Source organism: Astatotilapia calliptera, chromosome 15 (assembly GCF_964374335.1).
Source record: "Astatotilapia calliptera chromosome 15, fAstCal68.1, whole genome shotgun sequence".
In the NCBI taxonomy this organism is placed as follows: domain Eukaryota; kingdom Metazoa; phylum Chordata; class Actinopteri; order Cichliformes; family Cichlidae; genus Astatotilapia; species Astatotilapia calliptera.
Genome location: NC_137436.1, coordinates 8538902 through 8563249, shown reverse-complemented (window position 1 = coordinate 8563249; position 24348 = coordinate 8538902). Strand labels below are relative to the sequence as shown.

The following is a 24348-nucleotide window of genomic DNA, read 5'->3' as shown; positions in this document are numbered from 1 at the left end:
TATAGTTGTTTTTTCTTTATTGATTTTTAACTGGTTAGCAAGAAATTGTCCGGATTTGTTATCGTGTTCATAATTTTGCAGGTGAAGTCTTTGTACTAAGAATTTAGTCTTTTTATTAATAATTTCATGGTCCGAGGCCTCCCTCCTCCCCCCCCCCCCCCCCCCGCCGAAGGGGCCCAACCAAGCCACAAGCGGCAGGTCCTGCCAAGCAGCCACCAGGAATGAGCTGGTACATACCTGAGCGCCCAGCCCTGGACACCGAGAACCTGAAACACACCAACATCTGAGGGCATCAGCCAGTGACAGGGAGCGTTGTGGGGGTGATAGGTCCCCACACCTGGGGGGGCCTGAGATATGTCCAGAGAGGTGGAGTCTAAGACCCGATCTGACATATAGACACAAGCGTGTCTCCCAAGATGTCGGCTGCATCCTCCGGAGGCCGCATTTGGAGTAGTGATGTGCGGATCGATCCTGAAATATAGATTCCTCCGATACCAATCATTTATGTTCTAGAATCGATTCTCACATTAAAATATTGATATTTTAGTAATTTAAGGTAAATTTGTAGTTTATCATTAACAAATGGCTTGCATTTGTATAGCGCTTTTCTAGTCCATAGGACCCCAAAGCGCTTTACACTACATTCAGTCATTCACCCATTCACACACACAAGAACACAGTGGAAAGAAACTATAACATTTGGATTATCTACATTCGAAGGAACTACTTCCTCTTCCGCCTTTCATACTCATGTGTGAAATACGGCTGTATAAATGTCTCGCAGCCCTGGCGTGCGCACTCACAACAATGGCTGAGCGTAATTGGAGTCATGTGCAGACATATTTTACCTCCACAAACAGCTGAGACGTGTTTTGCGACACATGTGGCAAAAAAGTGAAGTGTTGTGGCAACACCACTAACCTCAGAGTAAATCATATCACAGAATATGACGAGCGTATGTTGTGGTGAACTGAAGAAGAGGAGAGGGACAGGTGCTACTAGGGCGAGACAGACGTCTCTCACGGAGTCCTTTAGTGCTGGCAACGTGTTCAAATAGCGCAGAACTTCAGTTTTTTTATTTCTATATGATGAACTCTGCATTATTAAGTGATAAGAACAAGTAATCTGTTGTCCTGTAATCATTATGACGCTATAATTTGAGATACAATAAATAAAATAAGTGTTTGTACAAAGTATTGGTATCGGATCAGTATCGTCGATACCACCCTGAATTTTACTTGGTATCGGATCGGAAAGGAAATCAGTGGTATCGCACATCACTAATTTGAAGGCGGATTACGTCACAGCCAGGCAACGAAGGCTCTCTCAATTCGTCGACTCCTTCAAATGCTGATAAATGCATCCTTCATTTCCCCGAATTTGAATAGGGGTGGGTTTTAATAATCGATTCATCGATTAAAATCGATTCTGGCTTGGATAACGTGATATCGATTCATTAAAATCCTGAATCGATTTTTTATATAAATGTATTTTGCCCAAAATTCCAGAATCTCAGGTGAAACGTCACAAAATTTTGACAACCACCAAACATTTAAAACAGTAAATGAGAGCAGGTACACGGCTTCTGCACAAAGATGTAAACACAAAGCGCGGACCTGCAGATCAGAATCAGTGAGATGTCGCCTTTCTCACCCGACGGCACGGGCACAGTCAGGGCTGAAAGCCGACAGCTCGCTGATTCTGATGTTTCGGCGGGTCCGCGCTTTGTGTTTACGCCCTTTTTGTGCTGATTCTAAAGCTGTTAGTTTTATCTCTCTCCAAACAATATTGACCGAACCAGCAGCAAAAGAAGATCCAAACTAAGCTTCACATAAAGATCATCATGAACTTCCTCTTACTTTTGCTGTTTTGCTTCCACCACAATAAAATCACACTTCATGCACAGCCCTCTCTCTCTTTCTCAGTGTACTTCAAGAACAGTTTCCCGCCTATCCCCGAAATCAGTTTTCTGCATTCTTCGCTTGCTTGTTACGCACAAGACTACCGTTATTTACAGCGCTGTCGACCGATGTTTTTTTTCCTTTTACTTACTTCCGAAAAGAAAACCTAATTTCTGCCGTTCAATAGGCTTCTGAACAAATGTAAACTTTTTAAAATTATACAAAATGCAAAACGCTTAGCCGTGTCTCTAATAAAACCGCTGTAACTTCAGAGGTAATGTTCATAAGTTGATTAATGGTTTTCTTTCGTTTGTGATCTACTGCAGAATATTTTTATAAAATCCCAGGCCAGGAAAATCACCTTCATATTTTTTTGTGTTTTATCTTCAGCTACTTTGACAAAAAGGCATCTGCTGTGATGCTTACACCTTTGATAAAGTCTGGAAAATGTCAGCTTCCTTTTTATAGATACAAAAATATGTAAATGTACTGATCTGAATTATAATATTTCTGACTGTCTGAGGCAAAATTTCCCAGATTCAAATCGAATTGATTCGAATCGAATCGAATCGAAACGAATCAATTCAGGACCTTGTGAATCAGAATAGAATCGATTCTAGAAATCAGTGACGATACCCAGCCCTAAATTTGAAGGATGGGTCGGGTGTGTCCTTCGTGGCCTACCATATCCCAAAATTCATAGCACGTTTCCGGCCCAGCCAAATTTCAGCTGCCAGCAAGATAGGCTGCTACTAAGTTTTAAGATTACTCTATTAATCAAAGGAGCTTGCAAAGAAAAGCGTCTGGACTTCTTTAAGTTGCTTGAAGACGTTTCACCTCTCATCCGAGAAGCTTCTTCAGTTCTAAGGTCAAATGGTGGAGAGTCCCAGATATAAACCTAGTGGGAGTGACCCCCCACAGAGGGACAAAAGGACCCCCTGATGATCCTCTAATCGCCTGAGCCAAGGTGTGAAACTGGGTGTGGGTCCCAATCAGCCAGAATTTCGGGTGAGTTCATTGTGAAACCTGGCCCCACCTTATCATGCAAATTCCTGAGATCAGATGGCCCAGGATGTGAGTGGGCGTTAAGGCATCTGGGAAGGGATCTCAAAACTGGATTATAGATGGCAGACAGTTGGTGTCGTAAACCACCGCCTCTGTTCAAAGATGGTCGCTCACAGTGGACATAGATGGCTTCTTTCACTCCTCTTTCAAACCATCTGTCCTCTCTGTCCAAAATGTGAACATTGGCATCCTCGAAAGAGTGTCCTTTATGCTTAAGATGCAGATGGACTGCTGAGTCTTGTCCTGTGGAGGTGGCTCTTCTATGTTGTGCCATGCGCTTGTGAAGTGGCTGTTTGGTCTCTCCAATGTAGAGGTCTGAGCATTCCTTGCTGCACTGTACAGCATACACCACATTGTTAAGTCTGTGTTTTGGCGTTTTGTCTTTCGGGTGAACCAGTTTTTGTCTGAGCGTGTTGCTGGGTCTGAAATGCACCGGGATGTCATGCTTGGAGAAAACTCTCCTGAGTTTTTCTGATACACAATGGGGGGGACAATGTTGTTGCGTCTGTCCTTCTTATCCTCCCTCGCTGGTGTCTGGTCTTCTTTTCTGTGCCTCTTTGCTGACTTTAAGAACGCCCATTTAGGATAGCCGCACGTTTTGAGTGCTTCCTTTACATGTGTGTGTTCCTTCTTTTTTCCTTCAGGCTTAGAGGGAACATGTTCTGCCCGGTGGTGTAGGGTTCTAATTACTCCAAGTTTGTGTTCCAGAGGGTGATGGGAGTCAAAGAGGAGGTACTGGTCGGTGTGTGTGGGCTTCCGGTAAACTTCGATGTTGAGGTTGCCGTTCTCTTCAATGTGCACAGCGCAGTCCAGGAAAGGCAAACAGTTGCCCTTTGTGTCTTCCCTGGTGAACTTGATGTTTTTATCCACAGCGTTAATGTGTGCAGTGAAGGATTCCACTTCTTGTGTCTTGATTTTGACCCAGGTGTCGTCCACATATCTGTACCAGTGGCTGGGTACTCTTCCTTTGAAAGAGCCAAGAGCCTTCCTTTCCACTTCCTCCATGTAAAGGTTGGCTACAATAGGTGACACGGGGGAGCCCATGGCACAGCCATGTTTTTGTCTGTAAAAGCCTTCGTTGTATTTGAAATATGTAGTGGTGAGGCAGAGGTCTAACAGTGTGCAGATCTGATCGGGTGTGAAGTTGGTCCTGTCCTCCAAGGAGCTGTCTTCTTGTAGTTGTTTTCTGACAGTCTCCACGGCCTCCGTGGTGGGTATGCAAGTGAAGAGAGAGACTACATCAAAGGACACCATGGTTTCATCTGGATCCAGGGTAAGTTTCTGGACCTTGTCGGTGAAGTCGGTGGAGTTCTTGATGTGGTGTGGGGTGTTCCCCACGAGAGGAGCAAGGATGGTAGCAAGGTGTTTAGCAATGTTATAAGTGGCTGAGTTTATGCTACTGACTATGGGTCTGAGTGGGACAGCTTCCTTGTGGATTTTAGGAAGTCCGTAAATGCAGGGTATGGCATCCCCTGGGTAAAGGTGGTGATATGTAAGGCGGTCAATAATTTTGTCCTTTTCAAAGTCTTGAAGGCAAGCTATAACTTTCTTTTTGTAGCTGCTTATGGGGTCTCGCTTTAAGGCTTCGTAGGTATTGTTGTCACTGAGGAGAGTAGTGATCTTTGTATGGTAATCTGTAGTGTTTAGGACTCTTATTAATCTTTCTGGGCCACAAAATAAACTTTAAACCTATTTTAAGTAGCTGTGTAAATTACAAATATCTGCTTGGTTTATCAAGACATCGCATATTTGCAAAAGTGTGCTGACGTTTTCGGAGAAGTTACACAACCGCTCAATAGCAAGCGGGGGGATTCAATGGTCACTCCAGCCGGCAGGAGCAGCGGACTCCCGGCTTCATCGTTTTCAGACCCCCACTCTTTCGCTACTCAGGTTAAACATGATATATAAGTCAGTCAGATAACTTAAAAATGTAATTGTTTGCCTTTTTCTGTGTTTTATTTGTTCCGGAGTAAATCGGTTTGGCTGAGATCAAAGTTATTAGATTAAATAAAACTTTATTAATCCATCAGGTGGGTTCCTCCGGGATTTTCACACAGCTGAATGAACGTTAAACAGTGTGAGACAGTCGAGAATTTACGCCAGTGTCCTGTTATATTTTAGATAGCAATGAGCAGACGGCCGAGTTTATTAAACTCCACCGACCGACACAGCGGGGACGCAAATCTGAAGACTAGACCTAGACACATATAAAACTAATTGGCACTTCCCCAATGTGGTATAATGTTTGACCCGTTATGCATACACTGGACACGACTGTGATGACAGCAATACTACAAACAGAAATGGACACTGTACACACACTCACACTCCCCAAGCATACTCTATACCCCAGGTCCAGGTACCCTTGCATCTAGAAGGGTAATTTGCCCCTAGACCCAAGAGATGTTGCCCTTTTTCCAGGGAGGTGCAGGGAGGCCCAGCATCCCTAGACCCCAATCAGATGGCCAACTCCTCCTTTCAGCCCACTCCCCGAGGAGGTACAGAGAACAGCGGTGTGAAGACCCCATACCTTTCTCCACATATAGCTTTGCAAAAACTGCATAAAAAGCACTTGCAGCAACAAAAACATAATATTCCAGAAACAGGCTTTGCCAATCCGATCAGCTGTTTGTAACACTTCCTATGTCCATCAGCACGAACTATCGCATGTCCGCCATGTCCTGCCCGAAACCGGAAGTGACGTCATTTTGCGGAAATGTAGTTGTGAAATGCACTACACACAGGGACACACACGCACAGGTCTTTGTCTCCAGATGCCACATTTATTTATAGCGTCCTGCGTTATGACCGGCCACAGTCTGACAGCTGTTGGTCTCAGCTGATTTCCCGCTGTTCTCCGCTCCTCTCCCGTCTCACTATAAAAGGGAAGGAAACCATCATCAGTCCAAAACGCCATCAGCTGTTCTCACCTGCGTCTCCAGCACCGCCCCGTTGAGCTCACCGCACCACTCCTCCCCTGCAGCCGCGCCCGGGACCACACCTCCGCCACAGTAGTTTTTTACCATCAGGGCCTTATGAGCCTATACTGTTGTTTTTAAAAGTAATGTTTGACTTTATGACTTTCTGTGTCATTTCTGGGACGCTTAGGACTCATATTGCACTGCTGGAAATAGTTTATTTTGATGCATATGCTGTTTTTTTGCAAATTTGCATTTATTTTAGTTTTTCCTGCAGTATATAAAGTTGGTGTATTTCAAAAATAAAACTATAAAGACACTTAAAATAAATTTCCTGTGGTGGGAAACTATTTTGTGCAACTTTTTTGTATTTACTGTTTTGGGGGGATAAGCCTCTTAAATTTCTCTAACTAGAAATATATGTTAAAAAAACAAAAATATAAAGTTTTTTGTAGTTTATTGCACTTTTTTGCAATTTGTATAATTACTATGAGCTTAATGCATACATATTATTAAAATTTGGGCTATAATGGTTGTATTGATGTATATCAACTTGAAATGCTCCCAAAAATGGCACTACAGAATGTAAAAAAATAATATAAGCTCTGGCGGACTTGGTTCTATGGTAGGTCTTAAAGGGTTAAGTTCTTAATAAACTGCTTAATGGGATCTATTTGACAGCTTGTAATTTTTATTGTTAATGCTTGAATGTTTTTCCTCAGTTAAATCAACAGTAAATGGACCTGAGCTTTAGCACCAAAATTTCCTGGTTACATTTGGTGAAAGACTGTGTTTTGGGTTAAAATACACCTGTTGCTGAAGTTAACCACATTTTAAAGTTTCTTGGACATACGAACTGCCCAGTATGAGCTATTGTCTGAAAAGGGGGACAGCCATTAACCTCTTTTGGTTGCATTTCAGATAATGATGGACACTCATCAGCATACAGCATGTTGAAGATATCCTTAAAAATCTGATAATACTGGATTTAAAAAAAGAGTAAGAGATTGAAATATTCATTGCTAATACTTTAACGTGTGCCCTCAGGTAAACCACCAATAAGGCTTGTGAACGGCATTGACCGATGCTCTGGCCGAGTGGAGATTCTGCATGATGGCCGGTGGGGAACAGTGTGTGATGATGACTGGGACTTAAAAGATGCTGCGGTGGTGTGCAGAGCCATGGACTGTGGAACACCTCAGAGAGCAAAATCTAATGCCTTCTTTGGTGAAGGCCAAGGAGTGATCTGGTATTCTTCTGTCAACTGTTTGGGTAATGAGACGTCCCTTGGGCACTGCAGGTATCGCCCCTCTGAAAGCTTTTATTGCAGCCACCGTGAAGATGCAGGAGTGATTTGTTCAGGTAAAAACTATTTTGTCATTAAATATTGTGTCTTTTTTTAATGTTTAGATATGACTTTGGAATTTTTTTTCTGATCAGAATTTCTGTTTTATTTATGTGGCGTGATTGAGTCATGGCAGGTCATGGCAGGTCCAGAGGTCGTTGTTTAGAGCCATCTTTATTATTACACCAACTTACAACACTGATTCCCCATGTTTTAACAAAGAGGGCGTGATTGCAGATGCCGTGCAGGCGCATCCGCACGGCACCGCAGTCCACGGCCCACCACAATTTATATCACAGTTATTTCCATGACATCAGTGAGAATATTGTATGGATTTCAATTAATGCAATTTTCAGGCACCAACTAATTGCTGATTTTGTGCTCTTTGCTTTGTAGCTACCATTCGACTCATCAATGGGACTGACATGTGCTCAGGAAGGGTGGAGGTCCACTATGGTGAACACTGGTCACCAGCATTTAATATTAACTGGGGAATGAATGAAGCTACAGTGGTGTGCAGAGAGATAAATTGCGGAGATCCTGTCAAGATTTCAAGGTCATTTGGTCAAATTGAAGATTTGAGAGGACATGAGATCCACTGTAATGGTAGAGAGAGCTCTGTCACACAGTGTACATTTAGGAACTATACCAGATCTATCACCGATGGTATTGAAGAGGCCTCTGTGGTATGCTCAGGTAAGACTTGATGTTATATTTCAAAAAGAAAATGAATCCATGAAGTTCTTTATCAAACAGATCAAGTATGATTTTTTCCATTTAAAATGTTGATGTAAACCATCAGATCAATATTTTTGTAGTCTAAACACGTGTTAATCAGGTACAACCCGAGTTATAAATTATGTCACTATCTTCACATATGTGTGCTATAGCAGTGCATATACAGAGAGAAGACCAATAGGATTAGGCCAGCCAAAGCACACACAGACTATTCACAAACACACAAAAGAATTGGACCATATAAGATATAAGATGCTGTGCTTCAGTGCTGCACATGTTTCAGTCAGCTAGCTGGCCGCTACGATTTAGCATGAAGCTGCATCTTTGAACCTTTGTTTTTATATTGTTTTCCTCTATTCTTCACCCTTCCTTTACACAATTTTGCTATTCAATTGCTCTAAATTATTATTACACATAATAATAATAATGGATTGGATTTATATAGTGCTTTTCAAGGCACCCAAAGCGCTTTACAATGCCACTATTCATTCACTCTCGCATTCACACACTGGTGGAGGCAAGCTACGGTTGTAGCCACAGCTGCCCTGGGGAAGACTGACAGAAGCGAGGCTGCCATATCGCGCCATCGGCCCCTCTGGCCAACACCAGTAGGTAAAGTGTCTTGCCCAAGGACACAACGACAAGGACAGAGAATCAAGGACAGAGAATCGGGAATTGAACCAGCGACCTTCCGGTTACAAATACACTTCCCAACCCCCTGAACCACGGTCGCTCAGGGGGTCAAAGTAATTCCTTTACTCATTGAGGTCAACTTGACCTTTTTGATACCTTTAAATGGACAGTCTACTTCTAGGTAGAACAAATGCAATATGGCAAATTATTTTATGCCTAACAAGTGATTTCACCATTACCAGCATTTAGCAAACACAATGTGAGACCAACAGATGAATATTAACCACTTACAATGGTAAATGCTATTGATCTGATGATGCACTGATCACCCAGTGAGGGTAATATAGCCAAGGGTCAGCAACATTGAAACTATGAAGAGAGCAATTTCTGAGTCATTTTTGATGCTGTAAAACATATTCCATCTGTATGATGCAGAAATCATAGCTGATTAAGTCTAAAATGGTCTGTTGGTGTTATGATTCATTTGTATTTTTTCTTTGCATTTTTCTTTGTATTTATAGATTTATGTTAGATTTATATAACAACTCTGCTTTCCAGGTAATGTGAGATTAGCCGGTGGATCCACTCGTTGTGATGGAAGAGTAGAGTATTTCAATAAAGGCCAGTGGGGGACTGTGTGTGCTGAATCCTGGGACATGAATGATGCAGCAGTGGTGTGCAGACAGTTGGACTGTGGGAGGCCCCATAAGCTTCTTCAGCTTGGCCCTGGTACAGGACAGACCTGGACAGATCAAATTGAATGCAATGGAAAAGAGTCTACATTGAATCAGTGTCAACAAAGACCATATCCATATCGAGACAGGACTTGCAACAACACTGTAGTGGCTGGTGTTTTCTGCACAGGTAAGAAAAACATACAAACCCAGTTCCAAAAACAAAACGTTTGGATCTTTTTAAAAATGTAAGTAAAGAATAAATGCAAAGATTTCCAAATCCATATTTGATTCACAATAGAACATCAAAAAGAATTTAACATCATCAGTGAAATTCTTTTTGGAAAACAAGCTGTGTCCTGTGAAGTAAAGAGGTGAGGGACCACACTGCTTATCAGTGTTTAGTTCAAGCAACAGCATCAGTATGAGGGTGCATTAATGCCCATGAAACTGCCAGCTTGAAAATCTGGCAAAACACCAAAAATGCTGAAATCCAGATACAAGTTTGAGAGAAACAGATGCTTCCAGCAAGATGACATCTGTTTCCATGTATATTTCAGTGAGACAGTGCTAAACACCATACTACAGCTAATGTAGTATGCTATTCTTTTGCACATAAGCTTCATTGCTTCATTCTTCTTCATTCCTTCATTTCTCTCCCAGAAGGCCAGCAACTGGTCTTCCTAGTTTGCAAATGTTTACAGACCGTTCATAGAAGACATGGCCTTGTTCCAACTTGCTCTAGAGTTGTAGTCAAATTTAAAATACACTTGGAATTTCTTAAAATGAGAACTGGTTGCAGGGGTCATTTTGAGCCCCTCCAGCATCAGCAGTAATAATGGTAAATAAATAGTCTTTTCAGTTCAGCTTTCTGTTGCTGAGATCAGCCAGAAACCCAGCCAGTTCTCCACACATTTGGGCACACACTCCCCTGCTCTGTACTATCCTGCTGTACCCTGGCTCTGCATCCCACAGGTGATATGTGGCTACAGGACCCTATATATTTATTTGTCAATCACATCTAGCTAGCTCTGTCTTAATTTTGAGCAGCTTTCATGACAAAAAGTGTGTAAACAATCGTGTTGTTAGACAAACCAGGTGCAGCAGTTGTGATTTTACATTAATTTCTATGTGGTCAAAGTGACATCCTCAGCGGTTCCAGGTACTATTAGTACTTTTATTTGACATACTCCAATTCTATACTAATAATAATGTTTAGATTACAATTTGTGATGTTAAAATTGTGCATTTTCTCAGGCTGAATATTTGATATTTTCAAGATTGTATTGTGAATAAAATATGAATTAATCACTGAATTCTGTTTTTACATAAATGTTTACAGAATTTTTATATGAAAAATGCCAAAGAGTAATATTGGCAGCTTAAATGTTCTTTATCATTTAAAAAAAAAGTTTAATATTGTCTTCTGAGTTTAACCGGTGTACAATATACCTAAATACATCACAGTTGTTTGTTGGTCATTCTTCCATACCTGTGGCTACATATTTAGTTTATTTGCCTTCACAGAAAGCTTGGCGGTGCGCTTGGTTAACAGTACTGATGAGTGCTCTGGAAGAGTGGAGGTTCGTCATGATGACCAGTGGCACACAGTGTGTGACACGGACTGGACTCTAAGTAAAGCTGGAGTAGTGTGTGAGTCGCTGCAGTGTGGACGTGCCGTGAAAGCTCATGGTGGTGCTGTTTTTGGCCGTGGCAGTGGGCCAGTGGTGGAGGCTAGCAATTCATGTTTCGGCAATGTGACATCTCTTCAGCAATGCTCAGTCGAAGGTTTTACAAGAGCAACCTGCGGGCATGAATATGATGCTGGTGTTCTCTGTGCAGGTAAATCCTTATTATTATGTTCAAAATTCAAACATAATTTTTTACGAGATCACAAACAGTATAAATTATTGCTGTGATGTGATGTCACCAACTGTGGTGGTGGTGGGAGGGTAACTGGTAAACTACACGCTTATTGGTTAATAATTACAAGTTGTTAGCCACTGATCATACTTTGAAACAGATAATGACTGAGATTTATGCACTTAATTTTTTTTCTCTTTTTTCCCAAGGGGTCACCAGAGCAGATGAATCTGTATTTTTGATTTGGTACTGACTTCAAAACAGATACTCTTTCAGATTTAACCCTGCCATTTAATCTGTCTTCAAACAGGCACTGGGATTACACTCACTTTCTCTCATTTTCATGGTTTCTGTTTTTTTCCCTAGTTTGGTTTTTTTTTTATGGGTTTATTATTTGGTGGGTTTCTTTCTACATTTTTAGCCTTTTGTGTCTATTAGTATTTTCAAGTGCGTCCTAGTTTAGTTATTCATATTTGTAGTTCTTAGTTCCTTGTCTAATTTTTTAGACATTTCCCTGTATGTAGTCTGTCTCTTCTCCACTTGTTTCCCTTTCTGTTTGTGTGTCTAGTCTGTCTCTCTCTATTCTGTACTTCCCGTCTTATTTTGTAGTCCCTCATCATGTGTGCTGTTTTCTGTCACTCTTTGTGTCCCCTTCCCCCTGTGTCAATTCCCTTGTCTACGATTGTGGTCGACTGAACATATGCATTTATGTTTTTTATTTTGGAATAGGCAGAACTTGCTCTCTTCCTCGCTGACTCTACATCTGTCGTTATGTCACACATTGACTCACTATTTCTTGCACCAAAACACACACACAATGCACAATGGGCTTTGAGGTAGCAGCCAAGAAAGATATAGTTTGTGTCTGTGAGCACCCATGTGTACACCTGTGTGCACATCTGTGTGCGTGAGTGTGCATGTATTCAAAATGTTTCTCCATTTAACGATCTGCTAGATGGTGTGGGGAGCCATATCCCCGTCCCAGAACAAGAAGCAGGCATGGAGGAGATCCAGGCCCCAAATATCTAGAGGCCCCCCAGAGTCCAAGAGCCCAGGGAGGACCATCGGAGGGGCAACCGCCCCACCCTCCTGGAAAGAACTGAGGAAAGCCACAGATGTTGGGTCACCCAGCAGTCCTGGTGCGGAATCCACAGGGGGCTGCAGTGATGTGTCCACGGGCTCCGCCGGCAGGCAGCCGCACAAGAATGAACCGAGCCCTGGGCCCACGGAACGAGCCCCCCCCCCCACCCCTGCCGAAGGGGCCCAACTGAGCCACAAGCGGCAGGCCCTGCCAAGCAGCCACCAGGAATGAGCCGGTACATACCTGAGCGCCCAGCCCTGGACACCGAGAACCTGCCTGAAACGCACCAACATCTGAGGGCATCAGCCACCGACAGGGAGCGTTGTGGGGGTGATAGGTCCCCACACCTGGGGGGGCCTGAGATATGTCCAGAGAGGTGGAGTCTAAGACCTGACATATAGACACAGACAAACAGGCACACACAGACACAAACATGCATTCCCACCCTCATGCACACATATACAAATAATTGGCACTCGCCCAATGTGGTGTAACGTTTGACCCATTATGCATACACTGGACACGACTGTGATGACAGCAATACTTTTATTTACAACTGTGGTTTTCGCTTTTCACTGGGACACAGACACTCCCTCTCTCTACTGTCAGGTCCGCTCTCCTCCTCCTCCGACTGTCACTGTGAACATATAAAGAGTCACAACCACATTCATATCCCAGCACACCTGTTCACCCCGCCCCTGCGCCACCCCAGGATCTCACTGCGTCACCCCTCCTCTGCAGCCGGCCAGAGACCACACCCACGCCACAGTGGAGACAAACAGAAATGGACACTGTACACACACACTCACACTCCCCAAGCATACTCTATCTATGTTTTTCCTCAGTTAAATCAACAGTAAATGGACCTGAGCTTTAGCACCAAAATTTCCTGGTTACATTTGGTGAAAGACTGTGTTTTGGGTTAAAATACACCTGTTGCTGAAGTTAACCACATTTTAAAGTTTCTTGGACATACGAACTGTCCAGTATGAGCTATTGCCTGAAAAGGGGGACAGCCATTAACATCTTTTGGTTGCATTTCAGATAATGATGGACACTCATCAGCATACAGCATGTTGAAGATATCCTTAAAAATCTGATAATACTGGATTTAAAAAAGAGTAAGAGATTGAAATATTCATTGCTAATACTTTAACGTGTGCCCTCAGGTAAACCACCAATAAGGCTTGTGAACGGCATTGACCGATGCTCTGGCCGAGTGGAGATTCTGCATGACGGCCGGTGGGGAACAGTGTGTGATGATGGCTGGGACTTCAGAGAGGCTGAGGTGGTGTGCAGAGCCATGGACTGTGGAACACCTCAGAGAGCAAAATCTAAGGCCTTCTTTGGTGAAGGCCAAGGAGTGATCTGGTATTCTTCTGTCAACTGTTTGGGTAATGAGACGTCCCTTGGGCACTGCAGGTATCGCCCCTCTGAAAGATTTTCGTGCAGCCACCGTGAAGATGCAGGAGTGATTTGTTCAGGTAAAAACTATTTTGTCATTAAATATTGTGTCTTTTTTTAATCTTTAGATATGACTTCCAGAGGTTGTTGTTTAAAGCCATCTTTATTATATGTGGCTGCAGCTCTCGGCTTCAACCACACTTACACCAACTTACAACACTGATTCCCCATGTTTTAACACAGATGCATTGCAGATGCCGTGCAGGTACATCTGCACAGCATCACAGTCCACGGCCCACCACAATTTATATCACAGTTATTTCCATGACATCAGTGAGAATATTGTATGGATTTCAATTAATGCAATTTTCAGGCACCAACTAATTGCTGATTTTGTCCTCTTTGCTTTGTAGCTACCATTCGACTCATCAATGGGACTGACATGTGCTCAGGAAGGGTGGAGGTCCACTATGGTGAACACTGGTCACCAGCATTTAATATTAACTGGGGAATGAATGAAGCCACAGTGGTGTGCAGAGAGATAAATTGTGGAGATCCTGTCAAGATTTCAAGGTCATTTGGTCAAGGTGAAGATCTGAGAGGACATGAGATCCACTGTAATGGTAGAGAGAGCTCTGTCACACAGTGCACATTTAGGAACTATACCAGATCTATCACCGAAGGTATTGAAGAGGCCTCTGTGGTATGCTCAGGTAAGACTTGATGTTATATTTCAAAAAGAAAATGAATCCATGAAGTTCTTTATCAAACAGATCAAGTATGATTTTTTCCATTTAAAATGTTGATGTAAACCATCAGATCAATATTTTTGTATTCTAAACACATGTTAATCAGGTACAACCCAAGTTATAAATTATGTCACTATCTTCACATATGTGTGCTATAGCAGTGCATATACGGAGAGAAGACCAATAGGATTAGGCCAGTCAAAGCACACACAAACTATTCACAAACACACAAAAGAATTGGACCATATAAGATGCTGTAAATAGGCTGTGCTTCAGTGCTGCACATGTTTCAGTCAGCTAGCTGGCCACTACGATTTAGCATGAAGCTGCATCTTTGAACCTTTGTTTTTATATTGTTTTCCTCTCTTCGTCACCGTTCCTTTACACAATTTTGCTATTGAATTGCTCTAAATTATTATTACACATAATTAATCCCTTTACTCATTGAGGTCAACTTGACCTTTTTGATACCTTTAAACGGACAGTCTACTTCTAGGTAGAACAAATGCAATATGGCAAATTATTTTATGCCTAACAAGTGATTTCACCATTACCAGCATTTAGCAAACACAATGTGAGACCAACAGATGAATATTAACCACTTACAATGGTAAATGCTATTGATCTGATGATGCACTGATCACCCAGTGAGGGTAATATAGCCAAGGGTCAGCAACATTGAAACTATGAAAAGAGCAATTTCTGAGTCATTTTTGATGCTGTAAAACATATTCCATCTGTATGATGCAGAAATCATAGCTGATTAAGTCTAAAATGGTCTGTTGGTGATATGATTCATTTGTATTTTTTCTTTGCATTTTTCTTTGTATTTATAGATTTATGTTAGATTTATATAACAACTCTGCTTTCCAGGTAATGTGAGATTAGCCGGTGGATCCACTCGTTGTGATGGAAGAGTAGAGTATTTCAATAAAGGCCAGTGGGGGACTGTGTGTGCTGAATTCTGGGACATCAATGATGCAGCAGTGGTGTGCAGACAGTTGGACTGTGGGAGGCCCCATAAGCTTCTTCAGCTTGGCCCTGGTACAGGACAGACCTGGACAAATCAAATTGAATGCAATGGAAAAGAGTCTACATTGAATCAGTGTCAACAAAGACCATATCCATATCGAGACAGGACTTGCAACAACACTGTAGTGGCTGGTGTTTTCTGCACAGGTAAGAAAAACATACAAACCCAGTTCCAAAAACAAAACGTTTGGATCTCTCTCTTTTTTTTTTAATGTAAGTAAAGAATAAATGCAAAGATTTCCAAATCCATATTTGATTCACAATAGAACATCAAAAAGAATTTAACATCATCAAAAAGTGAAATTCTTTTTGGAAAACAAGCTGTGTCCTGTGAAGTAAAGAGGTGAGGGACCACACTGCTTATCAGTCTTTAGTTCAAGCAACAGCATCAGTATGAGGGTGCATTAATGCCCATGAAACTGCCAGCTTGAAAATCTGGCAAAACACCAAAAATGCTGAAATCCAGATACAAGTTTGAGAGAAACAGATGCTTCCAGCAAGAGGACATCTGTTTCCATGTATATTTCAGTGAGACAGTGCTAAACACCATACTACAGCTAATGTAGTATGCTATTCTTTTGCAAATAAGCTTCATTGCTTCCTTCTTCTTCATTCCTTCATTTCTCTCCCAGAAGGCCAGCAACTGGTCTTCCTAGTTTGCAAATGTTTACAGACCGTTCATAGAAGACATGGCCTTGTTCCAACTTGCTCTAGAGTTGTAGTCAAATTTAAAATACACTTGGAATTTCTTAAAATGAGAACTGGTTGCAGGAGTCATTTTGAGCCCCTCCAGCATCAGCAGTAATAATGGTAAATAAATAGTCTTTTCAGTTCAGCTTTCTGTTGCTGAGATCAGCCAGAAACCCAGCCAGTTCTCCACACATTTGGGCACACACTCCCCTGCTCTGTACTATCCTGCTGTACCCTGGCTCTGCATCCCACAGGTGATATGTGGCTACAGGACCCTATATATTTGTCAATCACATCTAGCTAGCTCTGTCTTAATTTAGCTCTCACGACAAAAAGTGTATAAACAATCGTGTTTTTAGACAAACTAGGTGCGCAGCAGTTGTGATTTTACATTAATATCTATATTGTAAAAGTGACATCCTCAGCAGTTCCAGGTACTATTAGTATTTTTATTTGATGCACTCCAGTTCCGTAGTCAAAGGAGCTTGCAAAGAAAGGCGTCTGGACTTCTTTAAGTTGCTTGAAGACGTTTCACTTCTCATCCGAGAAGCTTCTTCAGTTCTAAGGTCAAATGGTGGAGAGTCCCAGATATAAACCTAGTGGGAGTAACCCCCCACAGAGGGACAAAAGGACCCCCTGATGATCCTCTAATCGCCTGAGCCAAGGTATGAAACTGGGTGTGGGTCCCAATCAGCCAGAATTTCGGGTGAGTTCATTGTGAAGCCTGGCCCCACCTTATCATGCGAATTCCTGAGATCAGATGGCCCAGGATGTGAGTGGGCGTTAAGGCGTCTTGGAAGGGATCTCAAAACTGGATTATAGAAGGCAGAGAGTTGGTGTCGTAAACCACCGCCTCTGTTCAAAGATGGTCGCTCACAGTGGACATAGATGGCTTCTTTCACTCCTCTTTCAAACCATCGCCTTACATATCACCGCCTTTACCCAGGGGATGCCATACCCTGCATCTATGGACTTCCTAAAATCCACAAGGAAGCTGTCCCACTCAGACCCATAGTCAGTAGCATAAACTCAGCCACTTATAACATTGCTAAACACCTTGCTACCATCCTTGCTCCTCTTGTGGGGAACACCCCACACCACATCAAGAACTCCACCGACTTCACCGACAAGGTCCAGAAACTTACCCTGGATCCAGATGAAACCATGGTGTCCTTTGATGTAATCAAATCAAATCAAATCAAATCACTTTTATTGTCACATCACATGTGCAGGTACATTGGTACTAGAGATGGCACGATACCACTTTTTTATGTCCGATACCGATACCGATATCATAAATTTGGATATCTGCCAATACCGATATGAATCCGATATAGTGTTTTTTAATCAACAAAACTGTTTTTTAAATATCTTGCTGCATTTTGTATAAGTTCATACTCAAGTTTAAAACAACAACTACACTAAAGCTATTCTGTTATACCTGTATGCAAAAAAAATATTTCATAGTTCAGCAATACTGATCAATCTAATAAACTTAAACCTACACCATCCTCCCTATTCTGGTATTTTAAAGAGTACTTAGCATAAATATTAAGCAACCTAACTAATAGGGTTCCAACTCCCAGCAACAACAAAAATAAATAAATAAAAAATAGGGAACCACCCCTCACGCTCCACCTCATGATGCTTAATCGACGTAATCAACCTTAATTTGATGCAGTGTGAAAAAAAATGCACAGAAATCAATTATTTTTCAAGAAATATTAAATAGATTCAACATCTTTCTTCAACAAAATTGCAGACTGCACAGATGGTACCTTCCCAAAGGAAAAAGTACTATAACTTACTAGGGTATATATATTAGACTTAAAAGTCACTATATACAGTAATTGACTTCTATTCATTTTAGATCAAATTAAAACTTTGGGTGTCAGATAATTATTTATTAAAAGCTCGACATTTTAAATGAGAATAAGAAAGAAAAGTATGTCTTTGTGCCCCCCCTTTTCCCTGTTAATGCCCTATCGGCCCCCCTGGCTAAATTTTGCTAGATCCGCCCCTGCACAGTTACCAGCGTCAGCTACGTAGAAAAAGATCCTGGTGTAGAAAGTAATATTAAATACATTCTAGCAACAGCTGATCAAGCTTAAACGTGCTGCTGTTGTTCAGCCGCTGGTTTCCTCTTTCTGGTGCAAAGTGGGCCAAAAACAAACAAGAGAGACGGACTCGCGACAGAAAAGCCGATCAGCTGATCATTAAGCAGTTTCATGATTGAAGTAGCAGCAAGAAGAGGCAGTCGCTTGTTAAGCTTAGCAGGAATGCTTTACAAACATTCAGAGATGGACTTACACACTTGCTTTACTTCTCTCGGGGATAACTTTGTCGGAGATGAAATGCCGGGTTGCTAGCGAAGCTCCAAATGCTATCCAGACCACCGACAGGTCCCGCATGCCAGAGCCGCTAGTGATGTGCGGATCGATCCTGAAATATCGATTCCTCCGATACCAGTCATTTATGTTCTAGAATCGATTCTCACATTAAAATATCGATATTTTTAGTAATTTAGGGTTAATTTGTAGTTTATCATTAACAGCAACACAGTGGAAAGAAACTATAACATTCGGATTGTCTACATTCAAAGGAACTACTTCCTCTTCCGCCTTTCATAGTCATGTGCGAAATACGGCTGTATAAAGTTTAATTTAATTTAATCTAATCTAATAACTTTAATCTCAGCCAAACCGATTTACTCACGAACAAACAAAACACTGAAAAAGCCAAACAATAACATTTTTAAGTTATCAAAGTGACTTATATATCATGTTTAACCCGAGTAGTGAAAGCCCGCGGGGGTTTGAAGACGATGTGTCGATCGGCTCAGATATTTGAAGTTTACACAGCTACATTCTCACCTGAAAACATGTTAAAAGTTTGGGTTTTTTTGCGACCCACAAAGAGAAATAAGAGTAATATTAAAACTAAGTCGCTGCCGCCATTGTTGGAAACTAGAATTGGCTCGGCCGCGCTATGAATTCTGCAATATGGTTTTTCAATTTTGTTGTCCAGGTGGAAAATTGGGAGAATGGTGGCTCCGGGATTCTCCCGGAAAAATCGGGAGGGTTGGCATGTATGGTTGTGGCAACATCACTAACCTTGTCAAACACCTCAGAGTAAATCATATCACAGAATATGAGGCACGTATGTTGAGACGAACTGAAGAAGAGGAGAGGGACAGGTGCTGCTAGGGCGAGACACACTCTCTCACAGAGTCCTTTAGTGCTGCAGGCAGGCAAGGTATTCAAATAATAATAATAATAATAATGGATTGGATTTATATAGCGCTTTTCAAGGCACCCAAAGCGCTTTACAATACCACTATTCATTCACTGTCACATTCATACACTAGCGCACAACTTCAGTTTTTTTTATTTCTATGTGATGAACTCTGCATTATTAAGTGATAAGAACAAGTAATCTGATGTCCTGTAATCATTATGACGCTATAATTTGAGATACAATAAATAAAATATGTTTTTTTGTATAAAGTATCGGTATCGGATCAGTATCGTCGATACCACCCTGAAAAGTACTTGGTATCGGATCGGAAAGGAAATCAGTGGTATCGCACATCACTAAGAGCCGCTCTATCACGTGATGCATACTGCTCCGACGTGCTAACGTTCTGAGGCGAGTTACGGCGTGTTGCAAGTTTTGTGAGGTGCTTTCGTGATATTTAATGGATCGGATTACATTTTTTATTTTTCTCCGATATCCGATACGCAATATCAGATCGGTCCATCTCTACTAAATACATCACAGTTCTTGTATTTATGTTGTATTCTTCCATATCCTGTGGTTGCATGTGCTCTTTATTTGCCTTCACAGGAAGCTTGACTGTCCGGTTGGTTAACGGTACTCATAAGTGCTCTGGAAGAGTGGAAGTTCGTCATGATTCCCAGTGGCACACAGTGTGTGACACGGACTGGACTCTAAGTAAAGCTGGAGTGGTGTGCGAGACTCTGGAGTGTGGACGTTCCATGAATGCTCCTGGTGCTGCTTTTTACGGCCCAGGCAGTGGACCAGTGGTGGAGGCTAGCTCTTCATGCTTTGAGACTGTGACTTCTATTCAGCAATGCTCGGGCAAAGGTTTTACAAGAGCAACCTGCGGGCATGAACATGATGCTGGTGTTTTCTGTGCAGGTAAAGACTTTTATTATTATATGTTAAAAATTCTGGCACATTTTTTCTTAAGGTCATAGACATTATGAATGATGAGGGTAACCCTAACTTTCATCAACCGCTGCCCTGATGTTCTGTTATGGAGCTTTGAGATAAGTGTTTTCACCATCACCGTCTTGGTTCTTTGATACCCCCAGCGCTGGGTTACACTAACTTGTGACCTTGTTTTGCTGAGTTTGTTATGCGTACCACTCGCAAACTGGGAATATTTCACCTGTAAGGCAAATGTTTTTACCAGTATACCTGAATGACTGATACCATGAATTCAGAATGAAAGTTTTCATAGGCATCAAGTTAGAACTCATTTTCCCTCAAACTTTGGTAGGATAGGAGGCATTTTGCAAACCACAGATGTCACTTTCTGGTGGCTGTTAAAAAGCATGTAGGTTCATTTTTAAGAACCTGAAACTAATTTGATGTTTTGTTTTAACGTATGAGACAATACACAATATAGAGGAAATTCATCAGTATTTGATTCCACAAAAACTGAGGCATGAAAAATTGTGATTTCATTTGCACAATGCAAATAAATGCTTAGTTTGTTATTTTTTGAAAATACAATGTTTTTTACATTATCCTGAACAGATAAAAAAAAGTCTACAGCACTTTCATGCTTGTAAGTTAAGGAAGTAGGTAAAACCAAGAGCTGCTTGGTATAATTTGTTATAAATTGGTATATGTAAGCTGTAGAGGTGCTTACAGGTATGTTTTGTAAAAGCCAGGGTTGGCATTTCTTCCTTCACAGCTACCCTAATGTAGTTCATTATTTTATTATCTTACATACTATATACCTGAGTAGTATACACATTTAATGTTTCATTTTAAATAAAAGTGACTAAATGCTATATAATATCCAAGTAATATTACACGTAAGTAATTGTTATTCGTTGAAAATCGAAAGAGTCTGTTAGCTGCATCTAAGCTATATGATCTACATATTAATGTGAAAATATTGTACAATATATTGTGCGCACATGTACAGCACAGATGTCTTTTGAGAACTACAGTGGGGCAAAAAAGTATTTAGTCAGCCACCGATTGTGCAAGTTCCCCCACCTAAAATGATGACAGAGGTCAGTAATTTGCACCAGAGGTACACTTCAACTGTGAGAGACAGAATGTGAAAAAAAAATCCATGAATCCACATGGTAGGATTTGTAAAGAATTTATTCGTAAATCAGGGTGGAAAATAAGTATTTGGTCAATAACAAAAATACAACTCAATACTTTGTAACATAACCTTTGTTGGCAATAACAGAGGTCAAACGTTTACTATAGGTCTTTACCAGGTTTGCACACACAGTAGCTGGTATTTTGGCCCATTCCTCCATGCAGATCTTCTCGAGAGCAGTGATGTTTTGGGGCTGTCGCCGAGCAACACGGACTTTCAACTCCCGCCACAGATTTTCTATGGGGTTGAGGTCTGGAGACTGGCTAGGCCACTCCAGGACTTTCAAATGCTTCTTACGGAGCCACTCCTTTGTTGCCCGGGCGGTGTGTTTTGGATCATTGTCATGTTGGAAGACCCAGCCTCGTTTCATCTTCAAAGTTCTCACTGATGGAAGGAGGTTTTGGCTCAAAATCTCACGATACATGGCCCCATTCATTCTGTCCTTAACACGGATCAGTCGTCCTGTCCCCTTGGCAGAAAAACAGCCCCATAGCATGATGTTTCCACCCCCATGCTTCACAGTAGGTATGGTGTTCTTGGGATGCAACTCAGTATTCTTCTTCCTCCAAACACGACCAGTTGAGTTTATACCAAAAAGTTCTACTTTGGTTTCATCTGACCACATGACATTCTCCCAATCCTCTGCTGTATCATCCATGTGCTCTCTGGCAAACTTCAGACGGGCCTGGACATGCACTGGCTTCAGCAGCGGAACACGTCTGGCACTGCGGGATTTGATTCCCTGCCGTTGTAGTGTGTTACTGATGGTGACCTTTGTTACTTTGGTCCCAGCTCTCTGCAGGTCATTCACCAGGTCCCCCCGTGTGGTTCTGGGATCTTTGCTCACCGTTCTCATGATCATTTTGACCCCACGGGATGAGATCTTGCGTGGAGCCCCAGATCGAGGGAGATTATCAGTGGTCTTGTATGTCTTCCATTTTCTGATGATTGCTCCCACAGTTGATTTTTTCACACCAAGCTGCTTGCCTATTGTAGATTCACTCTTCCCAGTCTGGTGCAGGTCTACAATACTTTTCCTGGTGTCCTTCGAAAGCTCTTTGGTCTTGGCCATGGCGGAGTTTGGAGTCTGACTGTTTGAGGCTGTGGACAGGTGTCTTTTATACAGAGGATGAGTTCAAACAGGTGCCATTCATACAGGTAACGAGTGGGGGACAGAAAAGCTTCTTACAGAAGACGTTACAGGTCTGTGAGAGCCAGAGATTTTCCTTGTTTGAGGTGACCAAATACTTATTTTCCACCCTGATTTACGAATAAATTCTTTACAAATCCTACCATGTGAATTCATGGATTTCTTTTTCACATTCTGTCTCTCACAGTTGAAGTGTACCTCTGGTGCAAATTACTGACCTCTGTCATCATTTTAAGTGGGGGAACTTGCACAATCGGTGGCTGACTAAATACTTTTTTGCCCCACTGTACATGTAGATGTTTGTTTTAAAGATGTCCCTTTGAATTTGTATTCACTCTTTCTGCTCTGTTATGCAGAACAAGTCCGGTTGGTGGGTGGCTCAGGTGAATGCTCCGGCAGAGTGGAGGTCTTCTATAAAGGACAGTGGGGAACTGTGTGTGATGACTTTTGGGAAATGAGAGATGCTGATGTGGTATGCAGACAGCTTGGATGCGGTCATGCCATTTCAGCACCTGAAAGTGCTCATTTTGGTAGAGGCACTGGCCCTATATGGCTGGATAACGTAGCATGCTCAGGCCAAGAGTCTGCACTTTCACACTGTTCACATCCTGGTTTTGGACAAAATAACTGTGAGCATAATGAAGATGCCAGTGTTATCTGCTTAGGTAAGAGGCATAGCTCATTTTGAACTGACAAATTAGCTCACTGCTTGCCATTTGGTTAATACATAACAAACATTTAATTTCTGTTTCTGTTGCTCTACAGAAGCCTGAAATCACAATGAACCCTGCTCCAGAGGTAAACTGGAGTGACGGAAATGAAATTATCTACATTATAATAAGAGAACACATGTGTTTGATATTTCTCCCATAAATTCTCAGATCACAAATCTTCATCTTCCCTAAAGTAGATATTAGGTCATACTGCTGTGAATATCAAAAGAAAATGGAAATGGAAATCCTCATGGAAATGCTTCTGACTTATATTGACTATAAGTCGATATAAGTACTATAAGTACTATATACTATATTGACTATAGATCAGTAACTTTGTGCTTTGTTTGCTCAGTTTTGTATAATTGTTGATAAATTTAACTATTTCTGATATACATACCATGATAAACAACTTTTTTGCCTTACTGGAAAGGCCCAGCATCTCCCTGGTGTCACCTAGTACAATGGTGATCTAAAGTTGACACAATATCAGTCACTTGAGGCAGCACCTTCACTTGCCTCTGTTCATTTCATACCTGTGAGTTCTGTACAATAGAATATGACACCAAGGAGAGCAGATCTCTCTCTACAGTGTTAGCATCTCCAAAAAGTCCTTCTGTTCTTTTTCAGTTAGGACCCTCTATATCGCTGCAATATAAGCCATTTATTATAGACCTTAGGGTGACTTTTGTGATCTGGCATTATAAAAATAAAATGTAATTGAATTACATATGGTTGTCCTTCCTGATTTTCTTGCTGATGATCAGCCAATAAAGTGCATTTGATTGACTGATTAACATCTGGCTGCCTCTCACACTCTTAATTCCTATGGAAGCAGTAAGAATAAACTTGGAGGCTGCTTCTGCTGTTTGGGTTAGCTTTTGTTAAATAAACGGCACACAGTGTAATATGTCGTGTTCAGCTGAGGTTGAGCCTTCAAATGGAAAGAGAGTGTACTTTATTTTTCATGACTGTTTTTTCAATGCATGTGTGTGTACATACACACACATCATGTGTGTGT

At 41.6% G+C, this 24348-nt stretch overlaps 1 protein-coding gene across 2 annotated transcripts in view; it reads left to right on the top strand.

The window, feature by feature from the left end:
- LOC113037269 (scavenger receptor cysteine-rich domain-containing protein DMBT1-like) overlaps positions 1-24057 on the top strand; it is a 50940-nt gene extending 26883 nt beyond the window's left edge. For both annotated transcript variants that reach the window (XM_080290216.1, XM_080290217.1), the window contains 10 exons: positions 6932-7246; positions 7626-7925; positions 9159-9464; positions 10802-11116; positions 13388-13702; positions 14036-14335; positions 15245-15550; positions 19940-20254; positions 22971-23279; positions 23380-24057. In XM_080290216.1, the coding sequence (XP_080146342.1) occupies positions 6932-7246; positions 7626-7925; positions 9159-9464; positions 10802-11116; positions 13388-13702; positions 14036-14335; positions 15245-15550; positions 19940-20254; positions 22971-23279; positions 23380-23387 (2789 nt within the window). In that variant the 3' untranslated portion in view covers positions 23388-24057. The remainder of the gene's footprint in view (positions 1-6931; positions 7247-7625; positions 7926-9158; positions 9465-10801; positions 11117-13387; positions 13703-14035; positions 14336-15244; positions 15551-19939; positions 20255-22970; positions 23280-23379) is intronic.
- Positions 24058-24348: the final 291 nt, after the last annotated feature.